General features: G+C 35.8%; 1 protein-coding gene across 3 annotated transcripts in view; it reads left to right on the forward strand.

The window, feature by feature from the left end:
• Positions 1-8622, forward strand: part of BMPR2 (bone morphogenetic protein receptor type 2) — a 193379-nt gene extending 184757 nt beyond the window's left edge. For 2 of the 3 annotated variants that reach the window (XM_036070719.2, XM_078071205.1), the window contains exon 13: positions 1130-8622. In XM_036070719.2, coding sequence (XP_035926612.1) covers positions 1130-1380 — 251 coding nt within the window. In that variant the 3' untranslated portion in view covers positions 1381-8622. The remainder of the gene's footprint in view (positions 1-1129) is intronic. The other variant, XM_078071204.1, reaches the window with a different exon arrangement.
• Positions 8623-22290: the final 13668 nt, after the last annotated feature.

The following is a 22290-nucleotide window of genomic DNA, read 5'->3' on the forward strand; positions in this document are numbered from 1 at the left end:
TGGTTGAAATTAAGTAAATACGAGTTTAAAAGTTCCAGGTAAAATGATGTCAGTAGAACTTTTGAAATAGTTGTTGAGTATATTAATATCTATTATATACACATCTAGATTTTATCAAACTAACCTTAAATCTTTAAAGTCCAGAGAAAATTCAGAAGAAGTCATTATAAAAAAACTGAAGTTCTTGTTTTGTTTTTTATTTTTTTTGTGTGTCATCTTTTCCAAGAGTTATGTGTTGAGCCTCTTCCATGCCTATAGCATTGTGCCATGGGTCCCCTAGACGAATAACTTGATACTTGGTTTCTAGCTCTAAAGGGATTGTAACATGAGACAGGAGAGCCCACCAAAGTCTTTAACGGTCATCATTATACAAAATGATTTCTCTTTTAGACTGACAGCACTTTATGGAAAAAAAGTAGTCATGTTTTATGGTTGTTGTCAAGGACTACAAAATGGCCTGAAGGGATTCAGCTCTCAAAAATTAATCAGTAGAGGGGCACTTGGCTGGCTCAGTCAGTGGAGTATGCAACTTGATCTTGGCGTCTTGAGTTCGAGCCCCATGTTGGGCCTAGAGCTTACTTTAAAAAAAAAATCAGTAGAATCTATCCCCTTGTTTGAGTGGCTTGTATTATAGACCAGTTAACACACCCTATAGCAGGGCTCCATAGCAATAAAATGTCTAGTCAGGTGTGGGAAGGGGAAATTACTAGAAAATTTATACTGTAGTATTTATGTCATCCTTCTGAAAATATTATATGCCAGGTGCCTTTAAAATTTGATCTGCTTTGAAAATTAAGTAGAATGATTAAATGCATTTTGCCAAGTTAGGATCACTACCAACAACCAAAGGATTTGAGAATACAGCTGAGAACTTTTAATTTTCTCCTCTGTTTTTGCTCGCCCAATAGAATAAGCCAACCAGTTACGGAAACAGTTGTGCTTAAAGAGTCTCAAAATAAGTTGGTTAAGTTTTGCCTAGAAAATAATTGCCTGGCATTATGAATTTCAAGTAATGTCTATTAATACCTCCTGCAGATATTAGTTTGATCTGTTCTTGAGTTACAGACCTAATTTCTTACTATTTAATAGTTTCTTTATATATAGTTTATTTCTGTCCTTTTATTTCCAGTAGGTGAGTCAACACAAGATGGCAAATCAGGATCTGGTGAAAAGATTAAGAAACGTGTGAAAACTCCCTATTCTCTTAAGCGGTGGCGCCCCTCCACCTGGGTCATCTCCACTGAACCACTGGACTGTGAGGTCAACAACAATGGCAGTGACAGGGCAGTTCATTCCAAATCCAGCACCGCAGTTTACCTTGCAGAGGGGGGCACTGCCACAACCATGGTCTCTAAAGATGTGGGAATGAACTGTCTGTGAAATATTTTCAAGCCTATGGAGTGAAATTATTTTTTGCATCATTTAAACGTGCAGAAGACATTTAAAAAAAACTGCTTTATCTTCCTGTCAGTACCCTCTCCCACCCCTGCAACAGGACTTGCTTTAAATAGATTTCAGCTATGCAGAAAAATTTAGCTTATGCTTCCATTATTTTTTAATTTTGTTTTTTTTTTTTAAGTTTTGCACTTTTGTTTAGTCTCATTAAAGTTATATTTGTCTGTTATGACCACAGAATTATATGTGTGTGTATCAAAAGTGGTCTCAAAATATTTTTTTAAGAAAAAAAGCAAAAACAATGTATTGCTGATAATCAGTTTGGACCAGTTTCTAAAGGTCATTAAAACAGAAGCAAATTAAGACAGGTCTGACTGCAGTGGTGTCTGGTATCCATGTTTTATTTCTGGGCACAAGCTAGTTTATGTGTTGAACTGTTCCTGAACATATTATCTGTTGGACATTCTTTTCTCTTGTGTTTTGTTTGAACGTGCAATAGTCTATAGTCCACAAATAAGCTTTCTTGTAAGCTCTCTTCCTAACAGAGCACACATTCTTCCATAATAAGTACATTTTTCTGCCCCAACCCGCATACTTTTGGCAGGTCAGTTCTATGGCAGTGATTTTTGCACAAGAGAAAGCAGCTACCTGATTTCTTGCTTTCTCTCTCCTTATGGAGAATGCAGAAACATTGTCTCAAAGGGCTCTAAAGAAGGAACTACCAAAACCTAATTTGAAATGCCATTTCTTTTAACCTTCCAAGTCCTAAATGTTTCTTTCCAGGCATTTTAATAAACGTATTTGGTTCTGGTTTTTGGACGTTCATAAGAGAGCATAGAACAAAGTAGACGAAGTCAAATATTAGCCTTTCTTCATTTTATTTTATTTTTATATGTATGTTCATGTTCCATATTCATTTATTTAAGAAGCACATTTTTATCAGAAAACTTAGAGAGCTATACTTATATGGAATTTTTAAGTAGGTAGATGGTTAAGACTATATAGTGTTAATAGCCTTCATTCTCTGAATAGGCCATCTTTGACTCAAATAAAATTACATTTCCTATTTAAAATAACTTCAAAAGTAATTCATAGTTTTGAACCAGTAGTAACTTTTTATTCTCTTCCCAAGCAACGCCTGGTGACTTTATCTGAAAATGAGTCCTCTTCCCATGACCTAAAACACTGTGTGGAAAAATCAATTCATTTGGCATGCCAAATCCCTGTGGAAGGAAAGATTGCTGCCAAACCTATCATTTTTGAGCAGACTGAGGCTTACCTCTCTTTTTTCAAAACTGTTTCTTCACTAATCCTATTTTCATAATTTCTCTTTTTGCCAGCTTTTCATATGATCTTTGATATGTGAGTAGCGTTTATTATTTACATTATATTAGAATATACCTTTTAGTGATAACATGTTATGTATCCTTCAAATCATACTGTTTTTTTTTTAAAAGCTTCCTTTGCTTCTTTCCTTACTGATAGTTATCTCTAAACAGCAACCTCAGCATGTTTTTTTAAATAAAGCACTTTATGTCAAATAAGGGACTTTTTTTATAAGCACAAATTATTTTCTATCAATTTGCAAACAGTGATGATCTCACTTAATTTTTCCAGATTCTCAGAGTACTTAGTAGATGTTATTTAACTAAGTTCTATTATTTCTCTGGAAGATAAAAAGCTAAGAGAAAAACACAAATGCCCATATTCTTACTTTTAGGTTTTTATCTCCTGAACAATATTTTCTCACTCATATTCCTCTATCTTCATCATTTAGCTAAAGATAACATAAATGTCCCAATTTGCTGTCCAAAATATTTATAATTTACTATATAAACCTTCTTTTTTTTTTGTCATCTGCTATAATCCTATAAGTTAGATGTTACAACACTTCACATTTATTCTGATGGATGGCTGAACACAGTTTTGAATTTTTAGAATTAAGATTATTTTTCTAATGCCCAGGATTTCTACCTTTTTTTGTTTTATTGGCCCTTCTCTTGATTCAGATCCTTAACATTTTTCAGTCTTCTGGCATAATTATTCTTCTATCTATATAACAAATTATTTATATCTTTCCCACCAAATTTTCACTTAGTTCTCTTGCCTTTAAATGTCTTTGAACTGCATTTCATTATTTTCAAATATGTGTAGGATATCTTTGAATCAAAATAAATTATATTCCTTCTCGAATTGAGGATAAATGACCATTTGAGATCTAACTGATCTTTTCCTGACAGAAGAAGTTATCTTACATTCTACTTTACTTTGTGTTTAGGCTAGTTGGTTGTAATTTTTCCAGCATCTTTTTTTTTTTTTATGTTTAATAAAATGCTTTCAAGAATTAATAGACCAAAATAAAAGAGAATCCTTTTAAGTTTCCCATTTCATGCAAACATGTTTAAAACAAATAATTTTCTTTCCCTAGTTTTCTTTAGTAGACCCTTAAAAAATAGGAAGAGTAAAAAGTGTAGATCATTTTAATAAATTTTAAATTAAATTGGACATCAGACTGATTTTGAATCTGTTTGTAATATACAAGCAAGCAAAATTACTTAAAATACTTGCTAACTTTATTCATCTAATAATGTTTTTTAAAGCTAATATTTAACTGCTATCACAATATTTTGCATGTAGTAGAAAAGCATTTGGATCCTTCGAATAAAGGCCATTTAATGAAAAAAAATTAAAATTCACTTTGCAGTTTTACAACTTTAAAAGCATCATAATAGGTAATCAAATTCTAATATTAATTCCCTGAGCTATCCTAATTGTATGTCAGAACTGAGTCATTGAAAGAACTTGGTTTGAATTGGGTTTAGACAAAACTGACTTAATTATAATTCCTAACAGTGTTCCCCTTTTTAAATTCCTAATTTGGGGAAAAGAAACCAATATCAGTGTAAAATGTTATGAAAAGGCACAGGAATTAAATAATACTAATTGACAATTTGTTATATACTGAATGCTGGGATATACATACACAATCTCTTTTAATCCTCATAGGAACTATTTAAGGATCTTAGTTAATATTCCCACTTTACAGATTGAGGAAATTGAAGCAAAGAGACGCTAAGCCATTTGCCCAAGTTCCACATCCTAGTAATAGAGAAAGCTGGATTTTAACCTGGATTTGCCTCTCCACATCTCTTTCATCCACACCACACTGCCTATGCACTGTATGACAGGATGTGTAATATACTGACATTTTGCAAGAAATTCAGTCATTACACTCCAGCACAACTGTGGCTTGTATATAAGCCAAAGCAGATACCTTAATGACATGTAGACATGTCTATGCTGGCTGTTGCTTGGAGAAATAATTACTAATTCAAGATAAAATTCAATCCCACATCTGCCATCATGAATCCTAAAATTATTTCACTTCTCTTCACTCCTAATATTCTTGCATTGTAGAACTAAAGGAAAAGTAAATTTTAAGGGAAAGGTGAAGGTGGCTTGTGGGAACAAAGACTTTTCCCTAAATTGATTACATACTTGACTTGAAGAATTAATTTAACATGGATTTTAAGTCTCATCAATCCTTTGACTCCATCTTGAAAATTTCCGCTTGTAGTGACTTAAAGAAAATTTTACTAATCCAGAAAACTAATTGAGGAGGACATAGGAAGGATACAAAGATAGTATCTTTTTTTATAAGGCAGTTTCAATAGCTCCTTACATGTACCCACTTATTGCAGAAAATGTACATTGGTTCTGAATGTGAAAATAACTAAAGGAAGGTAGGAACATTCAAGTAAGTATGTGTTTCAGTGGGAATTGTCACAAAATTTGGCAAGTGTTTTTATTTAAAATTTTCAAGTTTGGCGTCTAAAGCCAAATGGAATACCTGGGAGGCTGCAGCTATTTACTGAACTTTCCATCCTCAAAGTCATTTAAAATGGAAGAATACTTCAATAAGTTTTTTGTTTGTTTTTTTTAATATTTATGGAAATGAACATTTCATTGGAGGTAGTTAGCTTCTAGAACTTGAGATTACATTGTATTCCTGTACAACCTTTTATAAATTTATGTTGAACTTACTACCAGTTATGTGCAGGTTATTGCATAACTATTCAGAGATTGCTTTATATATTACTTTATCTTCCAAGCTAACTGATTAGAAATTGTACACACGTTAGTTGATTATCTAGACCTGTTATTCCTGAATTGTGTAACACTCCCACATACACCCCAGAAGTTTTTTTCAGACTGAGATGTTTGTAAATATACCTTTTGCTGTCAGTTCGCTCTTCAGTGGATAAAATTGCATTTTAACTTATAGATTCTGAACTATGCAAATGTTAGCCAAAACTACCTTGCATGATCCACTCTTATTAAATATACTCCTTGATTTAGTAAATCTGGCAAATCACTGTTTGAGCTGGTTACACAAATGTTATTATCAGAAGAAGGCTTTTCTATAGCTTCTCAGATTAACATAGAAGAAAAGAGGAAATCTCAGGGTGCTCTCGTGCACCTACCCATTACTTTCCTTCAACCGCCTTTTAGTTTGTCTCTGACTTACTCTATCCCTTGGTTATCTGACTTGCAATCTTCTGTGTCAGGAAAATTTTCTTGTCTATTCTGCTTCCCTCCTGTTTCATTTTATGTGCATTTGTCTCCTCCAGCAGTAAAAAGGGAGAGCAGTTGGCTATCTTCTCCAGTATTGTTATTTTTCATTATGCTTCCGGCTTCTCAATTAACATCTAAGTCTCGGTTCTTCAGACAAAATTGCTGTGGTTCCCTTAGCATTTCCTTCTCAGCCCTATTTTAATAACTATTTATACTTAAGAACACCTGAAATTATATTTTACATTATATTCAAATTCATTACTCTAGTTAAGTAATAGTTCAGTAGGATAGAATTGAGAATGAAGATGTTACCATTTGACAATGGATCCAACCATCAGATTGTCAGAAAATCAGCACTTAATTAAGTTTTGTATTATCTAACATTTCCTATTAAATTGTGGAGTTTTACAATTTTATATTCTCATTAGTTATAATGAAAAAGCCATGCACACAGAATTGTATATAATTTTGCCATTAAAATTTTTTTAACCTATATTGCAGCAAGCTTAGCATTACGATTGAGCCACAACATTTTACATATTTCTTTGTATCAAATATTAAACACAAAATGCAAGATTAACTTTCAAAAACAAACCTTACAATAATCAGGTATTATCTATGAACATTTTTGCAGACCACTTTTGAAATACTTATTATTTGCAACATAGACTGGACTATAACAACTTTCATTTAACTTTTAAGTGGCTGGTTAAAGTTGAGTGTTTGTGCATATAAAGAAAATTTAGGATTTTATCTCATGGCTGATACATTTGAAAGTAAATAATTCAGAAGATTTAATGCTGTGTATTAGAATTATGCCCCAAATAAATCTATCTTGAAAATTCCAATTCCGTTATTATGTGATGTTCATAGTGTTACTATTAATTGTGGTGACATTCATTTTTTTAAACTTAATTTGCAACCCAGATTCTAAAATTTGGGTAAGAGAGAAGAAATCTTTAGAAATAAATCACATCACTAGGGCATCCAGTTTATGATTGAATTTTTTAAAAAATTACTGTATTTTAAACTACAACTTTTTAAAAATGTTTCAAAAGGCAACACGTAGGTTTTTTCCATTTTATTTGTACTTTTAGATTTCAGAAACATCTTCATGTTTTAGACTCACTCTATAGACATAATATTACTTAAAAACTCAGGGCCCTTTTCATCCCTTTGCACATGAGAAACTTTAATTGGTAGCAAACGAGCAATTAGTCCAGTTGAATATTTAAAGTGTTTGTTGCACATACAGTTCATTTAATGTTTCATCTTATGATTTGACTTAATTTACATAGACATAACATCAGATTTCATTAATCATAAAAACTTGCCCAGTTCTATAATTACTAAATAGAGGGAAATGACTCAACTAATTGGCTACATGTTGCAGCCTATTTAGGCCTTAGAGTTGAAGCACCGTCTTAAAACCATTTCTCTTCTTTGGGTAAATGGTTATACATGATGGGACAAATCATTTCATTTTGCTTTGTTTTTTAATGGGAGAACTTAGTAAAGTTGTTCCTCTGAGATAAAATTTTCTTGAGGTAATTTAACATTAAAAAAACTCTTCTAAAAGTGAAATAATGAGTCTATAGCTTTAGTAATAGTTTGGATGGTTTTGAGAAGGTAACTTCTGGTAAGTTATTTATCACCTTGTCAGATCCAAATAGAATTTTTCCTTCAATCAGACAAGTCCAAGCTCCAAATTGATAGGCTGTATACTTAAAATCCTAGCAGTGAAGTTATTTGTAACCCGTCTCTTGTCTCAGGCTCTCCACCTTATTACCAAACCTCTTAAGTATGATAAGGAAACATATTTTTAAAGGAGCTTAATAGTAAGAAAACTAAATTACTAAAAGATGCAATTCAAAGATAGGTTCTGGTTAAAATTGAATTGCTTGGCTTCTGTGGCTTTTCTTTTTCTCGTCACATTTATTTATTTAAAGTTTTTGTATGCCTTGTTGTCATGTTTCCATGGAAATTATATTGTGTAAGTGTTTGTATAAGCTGGAATCATCCTTAATTTTCTGTTGATAATTTTTCAAATGAAGATAAGTGGATAATTGTAAAGTACACTAACTCTTAGGGTATTGTAGTAGCTGAAACATGGAGATGTGTAGCTGCCATGCTTTTTCTGAATGGACAGGAGAAACATAAGCTACAGAGTATTCATTTATGAGGATGCTTTTCTGGAATAAGAAAGGCTGAAAAATATTGGCAATTCCTCAGAACGCTCTTTCTTGTTAACGGGTATCTTTTGTTGGTGTGTTTTGCTCTTACATTACAGATAGAATATCATATGAATTTATGAATAATTACTTTCAATTATTTTGCTTTTGTAAAAGCCGTCTGAGACCTTGCTATGCTGTGTAAGTTGTGTTTGATGGATCAGTGTGAGTATGAAATAAAGCAAATCACTTTTCTTTTGTATTATCTATGGATGCCACTATGAAAGCTGACATTAAGCCACTAAAGAGTTTTTTATGAATAATTGTAAGTAAATGCTTTGATATATATAAACCTAAATAAAAAGATTGTATTGCTACAGAGACATTGGAGAAGATTTTAAGACAGTTCTTTAGGTTTAAAAAAGGCTTGCTGTAAAATGGTGCATTATTCCATTTATTAAAGATCATATTAATAACAACAGTAATTGTATCTTTTGATTTTATTAGGTCACCAGAAATTATGACTGTTAGTGTGATATTTTAGGTATTTTGCACCAGAAGAGTAAATGTTTGAATATACTCATTACTCAGTATGATACATTTTTAAAAAATCAACTAACATTAGAATAATAGTTGCACACTTTCTGTATACCAGGCACTCTGGTAGTTATTCTACATATGTTGATAATTCTCATAGCAATACTATAAAATACATATTGTTCCCACTTTAAAAAAAACTGTGGCTAAGGGAAGTTAAATGTCTTGTCCAAAGCCACAGAACTGGTAAAATGAGATTCAATGTATTTTACATTTTGCTTTGAACTAACAGTTTTAAATCTCTGGTTATGGCAAGAAAATTCAAAAATAAAAGCGAAAATGGCCCAGTGGTAAAAAGAATAGCCAGGAACATACATGAAGCAATTCGCAGTTACTGAAAAGCTAGCAGGTACTGAAACGACTATCTCTATTAGCCTAACATTGTGTTTGTACTTAACATCATCAAATAATCTTTTAAGTTAGATCTTTGTGTTTTTAGAAGTCCTTGTTAAAATGCAATATGAGTTTGTGAAGGCAACATATTTTTTTTTAAAGACTTTGTCAGCAAGAGCACAAGCAGGGGGAGCAGCAGGCAGAGGGAGAAGCAGGCTCCCCGCTGAGCAAAGAGCCCGATGATGGACTTGATCCCAGGACCCTGGGATCATGACCCAAGCTGAAGGCAGACACTTAACTGACTGAGCCACCCAGGCATCCCATATTATTATTATTTTTTTTTTTAAGATTTTATTTATTTATTTGAGAGAGAGAATGAGAGAAAGCACATGAGAGGGGGGGAGGGTCAGAGGGAGAAGCAGACTCCCTGCCGAGCAGGGAGCCCGATGCGGGACTCGATCCAGGGACTCCAGGATCATGACCTGAGCCGAAGGCAGTCGCTTAACCAACTGAGCCACCCAGGCGCCCCCATCCCATATTATTTTTGACTCTGGATGAATTCAGTGTATTAGTTAAATGTCCTGGAACAGGATCCTGTATCAATCCACAGGACAGCCACGTTTTAAAAGAGTGCTAGCCTGGGGTGCCTGGCTGGCTCAGTTGGTAGAGCATGTGACCCTTGGTCTTGAGGTGGTGAGTTTGAGCCCCATGTAGAGATTACTTAAATAAAAAATTAAAATATTACAAACAATAGAAAAAAAAGTGTTAGACCTGCCTTAAGTAGATGCCAAGGGAATTTTGGCTTTAGGAGAAGCATGGCCTACTTTCATAGGCTCTGTTGTCACCTTAAATAATATTTTAGGGATAATAGATTTGGGGTACCTTTTCCCTTTTGATTTGCATGCCCAACCTTAACAATATAATGTTATGGACTACTGTTGCAATTCTCTAGAGAACCCACTATGTAATATTCAGGATGATAACTAAATGTCCTTAGAGAAAATATCATGGCCTGGGAAAAGTATATAATAATGACCTATTTAGTCTTTTAATAAGAACTTTTCACAAGTAAAATTATTTTCGTTTACACCTACACCTATCTGATCCATCTTCCTAGTTTACATCCTCTGCAAATGACTAACTTAAGCTAGTGATTAATCTTTCTTTCTAATTCTAATAATGAATTTTCCCCTTATTTTCTAGTGTTTTTCAAATTAAATTCTATATTTGGGCAGCTTTCATTTTATTGTTACAATGTATGATTATTCATTTTTTTTGAAATTGAATCACTATTACTGTACTGAGAGATCCAAAAAGTATGGTATTATTCCTGCCCTTCCCCCCGCCTCCCCCCCCCCCCCCGGAACTTAAATCACCTTGTGGAGGAGAAAAGGCCTATAGAAGAAATAGTTACATCCAAACAAGATGATATGTAAGTGCCCAAATTAGTGGTAAACTATATGCTCAATATGTGTTTAAAGAGCCAAAGAAGACTTTAATGAGGAAATGATTATTGAGCAGGGTCTTGAAAGAACAGGCGGGATTCCAACAGGAAAAGTGAAGGCAGAGTATTTCAAGTGACCAGAGATAAGGGAGAATAGGGCCTGGAAATAAAGCAGAAGTAGATCCAAATATCTTTTGAAAACCAGACCCAGGTGTCTTGACTTGTTGTCATAGACAATGAGGAAACCAAATTTTCTTAGCAAGGAAAGACCTTGACAGAAAAATTTAAAGAAATTTGGTCTGCAGGATAGATTAGAAAGAAAAGTGATTAGAGTGAGGGCATGAGAGAAACTGCAAATAAAATGCAGTTTTCATTGTGATCGGTAAGTTCCTTTTTCAGAGGGGCATCAAAAAAATTTTTGAATGCCTAATGTGTAACAAGTACCATAGTAGATAAAAGACACAGCCCCACCCTCAAGTTGCTCATAGTTGATTTGGAGAAAATTATAGTACACGTTATAAGTATTATGATAGAGTGAAAGTCCAGTGTATTATGGAAGTGCACAGCAAAGATATCTAATCCACTCTTACTGAATCAGACAATTTCTCCTTTTCAAAGAACTTTCCTCACTGTCTTAAAATATGAGTAAGAATTAGTTAAGAGATGAGCAATGGCCCTCTAAGCAGAAGTTATAGCACCCATGAAGCCCTATAGAGGGGCTGAGAGGGTTGAACTTTTTCAAGGGGATGGGAGGATATTAGATTGGAATAGAGTTTGGGATATTAAGTGAAAGTATGAAGAGAAATGGCCCAGAAGAACCCAGATGACCCAGGTGGGACTGTATCACAGAAGGGCTAGCATGCTATGCTAAGAGTTTGGACTTATCCTGGAAGTCAGTGGAAGAATTTAAGCAGAGGAGTTTCAATTTAGGTAACTCAGCTGGTAATATAAAGAATCAACTGAGAGGAAGGAAACCGAATATCGAAACTAGTGTGGCACTGGCAAGAGATAATGAGTGCCTGAGCCAAGGTTGAATCAGTGATGAAGAGGAAGAAGAAGCAGATTGAGTCAGGGTTAAAGAGAACCAGTGGGACCCAGTGAACCACTGAGATGAGCATTGTAGAGGTGAAGATTGTAACTTCGAGGTTCTAATATGGCAAAGGAATGAGAGAAATTAAAAAAGAGAATATGCAGCTCACTGCCTTTATAGATTTTAAAAATAGAACAATTTTGACATCATGTGTTCAAATATTTGGTTCCAAAAAAAAATATGCAGACACCTTTCACCTATTACCTGTAGAAATGCTTCGAGAACAGAGCTTCCCTAGGTAAGTGACACAGAAGTTCAATTTTATCTTTTTGAGTGAATGTCTATCTTTTATCTTTTTGAATTGCGTCTAATACCAACTTGTTGCACATAGTAATATTCTAGGGCATTGGGGGTGGCCCTTGCTATAAAATGAGTATCAAGAGCAGCCTTAAAAGGAGCAATAGCGACAAAAAGATAGCCTAAGATGGCAGACGGTGGAAAGATAATGAGGAAGTTGTGTTGATGGTAGATGTGTGATCTTCCAAGAAGAGCTGTCCTCTTGCCCAGTGTTCCTTTCTCCCATCAAGTCAAGTCTTCAACCTACTTAACCTACTTAACTTCTCAACCCTAGAGCTCTTCCTTCCCTCTCTCCACAATTAAAAAGGAAGGTAGAAAAACCCAGAAACTATTAACTATTCAAGGACACAAGCATCCTAAATGTGTGTTTGGTTTGTTTTTAATTGGATAAATGAAACAGATAAAAGAGGAAATTTTCTTTTGCTTAACAACCTTTCCATAGATTGAACCAATCAAGAATTTATGTAAGACATCATGGAAGATATACTTAAATTCCTAAGGAAAATATATTCAAGAAAACAAATTATTCTCTTTAGATGGCATGTAGAACTTCAGAACTCCTTGGATTTTCTTTTTTTTTTTTTTCCAGATTTTATTTATTTATTTGAGAGAGAGGGAGAGAGAGCATGAGTGGGGGGAGGGGCAGAGGTAGAAGCAGGGAGCCCTGACGGCTTGTTCCATCCAGGATCATGACCTGGCCAAAAGTAGATGCTTAACTGACTGAGCCACCCAGGTGCCCCTACTTGGGTCTTTTAAAGTAAAAATTTTATTTTGTTTTTATATTTTTAAGATTTTATTTATTCGAGAGAGAGAATGAGAGAGAGAGAGAGCACATGAGAGGGGGAAGGGTCAGAGGGAGAAGAAGACTCCTGGCTGAGCAGGGAGCCTGATGCTGGACTCAATCCCCGGACTCCAGGATCATGACCTGAGCTAAAGGCAATTGCTTAACCAACTGAGCCACCCAGGCACCCTAGAAGGGAGGGGGGTGGGAAGATGGGTTAGCCTGGTGATGGGTATTAAAGAGGGCATGGAGCACTGGGTGTTATGCACAATGAATCATGGAACACTACATCAAAAACTAATGATGTAATGTATGGTGATTAACATAACAATAAAAAATTTAAAAAAATAAAGTAAATAAGTTTATTAAACTTGTTTATCCATGACACTGGTGATGCCTTCTAGGAGTCACATATTCTCACATGCAGAAAAATAAACATTTTCAGTAAAATTTTAAAGTAAAAACTCTTAGATGTATCTCCTTAACTCCCACTGCCCCTTTTAACCGAGTTTCCAAAACCCCACTGTGAGCTGTTGCAATAGGCATTTAGTCTTTGGGTTTTTTTGTATCTCCCTATTCCAAGCCATTTTACACTCTGTTTCCAGTCATCTTATCAATACTCTTATCAAGTTACCAATGGTTCAAGTTCCTCAACCTGAAATTCCAAGTTGTAGCAATTTACTTTTCCAGCCTTATCTTCCACCACTCTACTAAATAGTTTCTATTACTTGTTTACTTTATCTCCTTACTAGATTGTCAGCCTTTTGCATCATGGAGGGAGTCTTACCCTTTTTTTCTGTCCCTGAAGTACTGATTTTAATTGATTGATAAGCTGATACCAAAATAGTGGTTTTTTTTAAAAAAAGATTTTAGGGGCGCCTGGGTGGCTCAGTTGTTAAGCGTCTGCCTTCGGCTCAGGTCATGATCCCAGGGTCCTGAGTTCGAGCCCCACATCGGGCTCCCTGCTCAGCGGGAAGCCTGCTTCTCCCTCTCCCACTCCGCCTGCTTGTGTCCCTGCTCTCGCTATCTCTCTCTCTCTGTGTCAAATAAATAAATAAAATATTTTTAAAAAATAAAATAAAAATAAAAAAGATTTTATTTATTTATTTGAGAGAGAGAGCAGAGAGAGACAGAAAGAGCACGATTGTGGGTGGATGAAGAGCAGAGGGAGAGGGAAAAGCAGACTCCCCACTGAGCAGGGAGCCAGATGTGGGGCTCAATCCCAGGACTTTGAGATCACAACCTGAGTGGAAGGCAGATGCTTAATCTACTGAGCCACCCAAGCGCCCTGGTTTTTACATTTTTAAGTAGATTTTAATTTAACTTATGCTAATCAGCCTTCTTAATCTGAGTTCTCTATGTGCTTGAAAGTTATTTAAGTCATTCAGTGAAGTTATTCTGTGAGATTTGTGGCATCTCTTTAGGGTTAAAACTGACCAAAGTGATAAGCATTGAGAAAATGTGTAGATGTGTGTGAGAGAGAGAGAGAATTTTAAGTGAATGAATACTGATATTATCCATAAACCACTTTCAGCAGGTATGGTTTCAGAAAAAGTGAGAGTAAGTGGGTTTGGAAGAGGTCCGTTAGTTAAATGCTTTTATTTTTTTTTGTTTTTTACTACAGTGTTTTTACTCTTTACTTTTTCAGTCATGTTAATAAAACAGTAAAATCACTATTCTTCAGGTACCCAGAAACAAGACGGTGTACCATTTAACCACCAGGCGGCTCCCTTATTTCATGTTCTAAGAACTGGAGTGCTGTGCTCTCTGTTCTTTTCCATGTCTAGATGTGTCTTGTTAAGTTTGGTTCACAATGTTCTCTTACTGAATTTGAATAATAAGCAGAACAGGCTCCATAAACACTATTTACATTAGAAGAGTCCAATGCTTTACATTAGCAGAGAAGATTGGGGCTACTAGGCAGAAAGTCTACAGGTCACCCCTTCTCCCCAGAACAACACAAATACCAAAACCAGGACTTAATAAACAAGACCTTGTTAGGACTTCACTTTAGTCCTACAATGAAACATAATTTACAATTCCTGAGACACTAGCAGAGGTGTCTAATACAAAGTGGTTTGAACATTTTCATGCAACACTAGCATTTGCCAGGATTCTATCAGTTTAGCAGAGCTCTATGAATGTATTTTATAAGCAAAGCTAGGTTTTAGAGTTTTTTAAAAGCCATTATTGATTTGGCTTTCTTGATACTCAATTTTTTGAGAAAAAAATTTCTGATTATTTTTCCCCTTATTTTCTCTTCTCTGATTATTTTCTACCTTAAAATTGCATTTTAACAATATTCAGAATTGTTGAACAGCCTTCAGGATTACTCTATATATTATCATAAGAAGGAAAAAAAGTATTAATTGCTATAAAGCTTTTGTGTTTTTAAGTTTCCATTACGAAGCCTTCAGATGTATAGGGGTGCCTGACTGGATCAGCCCGTGGAATATGTGACTCTTGACCTTGGGATCATGAGTTCAAGCCCTACGTTGGATGTAGAGCTTATATTTAAAAAAGAAGAAGAAGAAGAAGCCTTCAGATGTATAAACTGACAGGAAATTCCCCAATTATAAGATCATATTTGGAATTTTAGGTGGTAAATGCAGCTACTGATACCTCCTTTACTAAAGATGAAAATATAATAGTGAGGGAAGAAAGATATCACTACATCTATCCTAATAAACCAAAATATCCAAAATGATGAGGGGAATGTTGAGCTATCATAGATCGTATCTGACTTGAATGTGACTCAGGTTGCTTATTTCAGGAATGTTGGATAATTTTTAATATTACTTTGTTTATTACCTAAATCTGAGCCACTATTTACTCATGTTCTCAAAAGAGAAATTATTTACCCCGATCTTCCAAACATCAATCCTTTTGGATTTGAAGGCTGTTTCTACTATAACACATTAATTCAAGTCTTCCGTGTGTTTTAAGCAGGACCTCCTTCAACTTGAAAATTCTTAGCAACATGAAGAATGATATCCTCACACAGGCTGTATCGGCTGTAATTGACTTTTTGTTGTTGTTGTTGTTGTTGTTTATAGAGGGGAGGAGGGGCAGAAGGAGAGGGAGAGAGAATCTTAAGCAGGCTCCATGCCCAGAGCAGAGCCCAATGCAGGGCTCTACCTCACAAACCTGAGATCATGACCTGAGCTGAAATCAAGAGTCAGATGCTTAACCGACTGAGCTACCCAGGTGCCCCATGACTTTTGACCTATGGGGAAAAAGCTTCATCCTTTCAAAGAGAGTCACACAAAAATATTTTATATTCCCCAGCCTGAAGCTGATTTGAAGAATTAAAATTTAAAAAATCAGAATTAGGACTCCTTTAATTCATAGATTGTCTAAGGTTCTGGAAATAACTTGTCTTAAGGTAGGTAGAATCTCAGTTAATTGTGCTCTATCTAGATCTTCCTCTTAATTAGTTTTGATTTTCTGTATCATTTACATACCTAACGTAAGAGGAGACTACTTTAATACCTATTCTCTAGGAAAGGAATAAAATCATGATGAGCCTACGGCTGAATTCAGCCAAGTCCTCTGTGTTTTGTTTGACCTGTATAATATTTAAAATTTGATTTTATTTGAATGCCTTTTTGGCAGGACCTGGACTCTTCTAAAACCCAGCAATTCCTAATTGTCTTCTACCCATCAAGTCTTACTCATTTATGTTACCTTCCTAATCTTTGTAAACTTTTGGTCTGTGCCCCCTGTTCCAGGAATTTCCATTGCAGGCATTACTTGGATATAAGTGCCTCGAGGAAATGCTTGGCATAATGGAATAACTCAAGATGAGGGGCAGCCCTGGCTAAAACTGAAGTAAGGCAGCATGTTTTGCTCTCTCCGCTGGTGAGCACTTTTCTTCTTCCATAGAAGTCAACTATTATTTCTTCATTATTCCTCCATCTCCCTTTGAAACCTGCACATAAACACTCATTCATGGGATAAATGACTACTTCATTTTTTTTTTTAAAGCTGTGTTTAAAAACAGAAGGGGGGTGCCTGGAGGGCTCAGGCAATTAAGTGTCTGACTCTTGATTTCAGCTCAAGTCATGATCTCAGGGTTGTGAGATTGAACCCTGCGTCGGGCTCCACACTGGGTATGGAGCCTGCTTGGGATTCTCTCTCTCTCTCTCCCTCTTCCTCTGCCCCACCTCCACTCTCTCTAAATAAATAAATAAATAAATCTTTAAAAAAAATTTTTTTTAAAAACCTGTGTTATTCTATCTCAATATGGCTTTCTTTAAACCAAAAGCAAACTTCTTTACGTAATCATCACCATGCAAAATGGAATAATCAGCAATCACCCCATATTGAACCCTGCTTGGTTGTTTTTACAGAGGCTTCTCTTTCTTCTTTTTTCTTTTTGGGAGGCTTCTTTCTTTCTTTCTATTTTTTTTTTTTTAAGATTTATTTATTTATTTGAGAGAGAGAGCAGGGGGAGGTGCAGAGGGAGAGGGAGAGAGAATCCTCAAGCAGACTCCCCAGTGAGCATGGATCTGATGCGGGGCTTGCTCCCACGACCCTGAGACCAGGACCTGAGCTGAAATCAAGAGTCGGATGCCTAACTGACTGAGCCACCCAGGCGCCCCAGAAGGCTTCTCTTTATTAATGCTTTCTTTTTTAACTTGGTAGGAAAGATGATCAGCAAAAATAGAAAAGGGAGACCACTCTTGAGAAAGGAAAAGGAGACAGAAAGAATTTCAATTCCTCCTTTTAGGATGGTAGGACCAGAGAGAAGAGGCACTCAAAAACTTATTTGCTGTAGATCAAGCCCCTTGCTTCATGGCAAACTGAACCAAAGATGTGTGGAGCTATGTGCTACTGGACTTCTCAGAAACTCACCTCAGTGTCCTTTCCCTTCACAGTCAAGACTTATCTGTACTGTTTCTCACCTGAAATTTTTCTTTCCTTTTTTTTTTTTTAAGATTTATTTATTTATTTGAGAGAGAGAGCATGAGCGGGAAGGGCAGAGGGAGAAGGAGAAAGAATCTCAAGAAGACTCTGCACTGAGTGTGGAGCCCCACCCAGGGCTCGATCTCATGACCCTGAGATCAGGACTGTAGCTGAAACCAAGAGTGGGACACTTAACCGACTATGCCACCAGGCGCCCCTCACCTACAATTTTTCTGGTTGTAACTCTGGGTTATTTATTCTTTTAGTTGCTCATATCGAAAGAAGCACTTGGTGATATGCTTTTAAATAGATAAATATCAAAGTTAACATAAAATCTCCCCTATAATTTCCCTTCTCTGTACTATAAAGTCTCCTTCACCTTCTTGTTAGCGTCTTTCTCGTGTGTCTTATTTTGAAATGCTCTCCTCGTTTATGGCTAACCTTTCTCTGCTTTGTTTTCACCTAAATTATGGGGGCCTAAATCAGACCTTTAGTACCTTCAATTTAGTATATGAATAATTTACAATTTCACTTTGGGGAACGTTACTGATGCTACTATTCCTGCTAAACTGGCCTTTCTAGATCAACACTTGAGCTAGATTCAAAAGGTATATGTTTTATTATACAGCATACAGAGGTACCTCTCTAAGCAAATCTGCTACCCAAAAACCTGACTTTAGAGACTATAAATGATTCTTCAATTAAAAGGATTTACCAATACTTTTCTTAAAAGTAAGCTCTCCTCTAGTACGAATAGTCTTTTCAGAAACACATTTATCATGCAAATTAACGTGTGTTTGTATAATTTGGGAGAGTAAGAAGAAAAGTATTTGCAAATTGAAGCAATATAAAAGCTGCCAATTTTATAGAAAGTAACACTATGTCTTTGTGTCATATTATTCTACACTGTTCTTTCCCACACCTTTCTTAGGAAGTGTCCAACCAAAGACAAAATTTAAAGGGCTTCATTTCTACTGCTATCCTCTAGCCTAAGTAAACTCCTCCCCAGATAATAGGTAAACAGAAATGAAATTAACTTCTCAATTAAAAAAAGTAAAAGCAAACATATGTATTAATAATCTCTCTTCCTTTTTAGGCTTCAAAATAATTAAATTGATTTGCACTCTGACTTTTTATTTTGTAAGATTACATTTTAACTGAAACAGACAAAGCAAGAACTTCCCTTAAAATTCAAACAGTTCCTTGAATTTTTCAGATAAGCTCCACCCTTGGCAACAATGACATCTCAAAATATGAGCCAACACACAAATCCCCTTTGTACCTGGGATTAGGGAACAATATTTCCGTGTGTGTTTGTGTGTGTGTGTGTGTGTGTGTGTGTGTGAGAGAGAGAGAGAGAGAGAAAGAAAGAGAAAAACAGAGAGACAGACAACAAATTAAAACTGAGAAAACTGGAATTCATAAAACCCTTTTGATCCCTAGAGCAGTGGAAAATCCATTTCACTTACATTGTTACCCAGAAGTTAGAAGTGGCAAAACATAGAGAACTTACTGTCCTAGAAACATAGCAGGCCACACTGGTAAAGGAAGTAAGTTGAATAGGGCTGCCCATTCTTTTTTGCTGAAAAAACATCTTCTTCCCACCAAGCTCAGTGCTTCTTTCTATACTCACCAATTCTACACCTTTGTCTGGTAAACTCGGGAGTCTGCATTTCCAAAGTGGGTGGCTTACTTCACAGAATTTGTGGGTCATTTTAAAATTATTTCTTTCTGACTATGGTCTAGGTTAAACCTTGACTTCATTGTCATATTCTGGATAGGTATGCTTTGCCACTTGAAAAAAATTCATCTAGTCTTGCATCTTCTGTAAGTAAGTAGGTTTTACTAGGCAGAAATAAAATTGTCTCTTTAGTATGTAGGCTGGTTATTTTGGAAAGAGATTAAATCCTTACATGTTAGTTACTTTTAAAATTGACTAATTCATACATTCAACAAATATTTTTTGATTATCTACCATCACTGTCATTTCTAACATATTTTAAACTTGGAGCAGATCAGTTTTTAGTACATCTCCTCTATGCAACTAATTTATTTTATTTTATTTTTTTCAAAGATTTATTTATTTATTTTAAAGCAAGCACCCCTGAGCAGAGGGGAGGAGCAAAGGGAGAGGGAGACAAGCAGACTCCCCACTGAGCAGGGAACCCGATGTGGGGCTCGATCCCAGGACCTGGAGATCATGACCTGAGCCAAGATCAAGAGTCAGACGCTTAACTGACTGAGCCACCCAGGCGTCCCTATATAATTAATTTATTTTTAATAAGAATCAACAATGAAACGAGGGGCGCCCTGGTGGCTCAGTCGGCTAAGCACCTCTGCCTTCAGCTCAGCCCCGTACTGGGCTCTCTGCTCTGTGGAGAGCCTCCTTATCCCTCTGCCTCTGCCTCTCCCCCTGCTTGTATTCTCTCTCTCACTTTGTCTCTCTCAAATAAATAAAATCTCAAAAAAAAAAAAACAATGAAATGAACAATAAAATGGCCAGAAAAGGAACATGAGAACATGAGAGTAAAAATTTTGTTTTATTGGACTTTGTATAAATGTAATCATGACATTAATAAGTAATAATAAAATGAGGGGCGCCTGGGTGGCTCAGTCGTTAAGTGTCTGCCTTCGGCTCGGGTCATGGTCCCAGGGTCCTGGGGTCGAGCCCCGCGTCGGGCTCCCTGCTCCACGGGAAGCCTGTTTCTCCCTCTCCCACTCCCCTGCTTGTGTTCCCTCTCTCTCGCTGTGTCTCTCTCTGCCAAATGGATAAATAAAATCTTAAAAAAAAAAAAAGAAATAATAAAATGAATATCACAGTACAAGGAAGCAAAGAAGTAATTGATAGTTTTTATTTACATTAATGTTGGGTTTTTTAAGTTTTTTTAAGATTTTATTAATTTATTTGAGAGAGAGAGACAGAGAGAGAGAGCATGAGCGAAGAGAGGGTAGAGGGAGAGGGAGAAGCAGACTCCCCATTGAGCAGGGAGCCCAACGTGGGGCTTGATCCCAGGACCCTAAGATCATGACGTGAGCCAAAGGCAGATGCTCAACTGAATGAGCCACCCAGGTGCCCCATTAATGTGTTTTTTGAAAAAAATTGAAAAACCTATGCCTATATATTGGTTTGTTCACGAATAGTGATATTTTAGCTTATTAAATACAAGAATAATAATTTTGAAAGAATAAATTTCAATTTTAAAGATATTATTCAAATTCAGTAAAATAGTTCATGTATGAACTAAAATATGCGCTGACCAGATGAAAATGTTACATCTTGTAGTGTGCACTCTATTTCATAATTTTGAACTTTAAACATAAATGAAACTTTAAATGATTATATAGAATGAGAGAATAGAAATCATTGTGTATCTTAATCTCTACAGTCATATGGTATCATTTTTTTTAATCTACTGTTTAAATTCAAGAATATGTCATACTAGAGGAGTCTGAGATAAAAACTGGCCCCCAAATAAGCTACAATTCTGAACTGTTGTGAATTTACTCTTAAAATGCCTCTGTGTAGATTAATCTGCATGTCTCATGAGCCTGCTATATAACTGGGAATTCTCAGAATTAACTTTTATGTAAAATAAAATGTTTATTGAAGTATAAGTAATACAAATGTGCTAATTTGAAGTTTTCATTAGCGAAACTCAGTAATAGCAACAATCGGTACAGAATTTATACCAACAAAAGAATTGGGGAGGGAGTATTCCATCATTGACATTATTAGAATTAAAGACTAATGGTGATAATAAAAAGCAAACCAACTCCTAGTTTGTTTTTATTATTGTTTTTAAACACAGCCCCTTATTGCCTGAGCTAGGAAAGTACTACCCCTCCTTCTGTGTCCTTGTTGCCCAGCTGCTGACCGGAGCCAGGCATGCTGTCAAACGTTGGCATGCCATGTTGGGTAGAACAAATAAACTCCTGTTTTCATGGTTCTTCCAAGTTCATGGGAGATCAACAGAGAATAAGTAAATAAATAAGAATTTACAAAATTCAAAGGGCTCTGGAGGAAATTAATCAGATCCAGAGACAGAGAATTATAAGAAGTCTATTAGGCAAAGTGGTGAAGGAAGGCTCACGTTCTTGGTGCTTGATGAGCGAGGGAGAGGGGTGTGAATTGAAGTCGGCAGATAGGCCGATCCCTGACCATCTTCGAAGAATTAGGCTTTTATTCAAAGGGCACACACACAAAAAAATCCAAGTTTTAAGCAGTGGAATGACATAAACTTATGTTTCTGAAAGACGACATTGGCTACCACGTGGAGAACAGATTGAAATCTGGCAAGAATAGATTCTTGAAGACCTGCTGGACTATTTCTAGTCCCAGAGAAAGATACACGTGGTTTGGCCTCGAGAGATGGCAATGGTGATAGAAAAAATAGTAAGCTGTTTTCAGTAGGAATGAATGAAAGTGGGGAATGAGGTAAGAGAGGTTGTCAAGAATGATGCCCGGGTTTTTGGCTTGTATAACTAGGAGAATGCTGATTTTTACTTAAATGAGAAGTTTGGTAGGGGACAGGTTTCCTAATGATAACTTGATCCAACATGCATCTCTCTGTGAAATTTAGCAGTTCTGTTTTTAATAAACTTTATGTTTACGGCAGTTTTAGGTTCACAGAAACATTGAGTAGGAAAATTCCCGTATACCTCCTGCCTCTCCTCCCTGCCTCCCCACCCCCAGCTTCTC

This window comes from Halichoerus grypus, chromosome 4 (assembly GCF_964656455.1).
Source record: "Halichoerus grypus chromosome 4, mHalGry1.hap1.1, whole genome shotgun sequence".
Lineage (NCBI taxonomy): Eukaryota > Metazoa > Chordata > Mammalia > Carnivora > Phocidae > Halichoerus > Halichoerus grypus.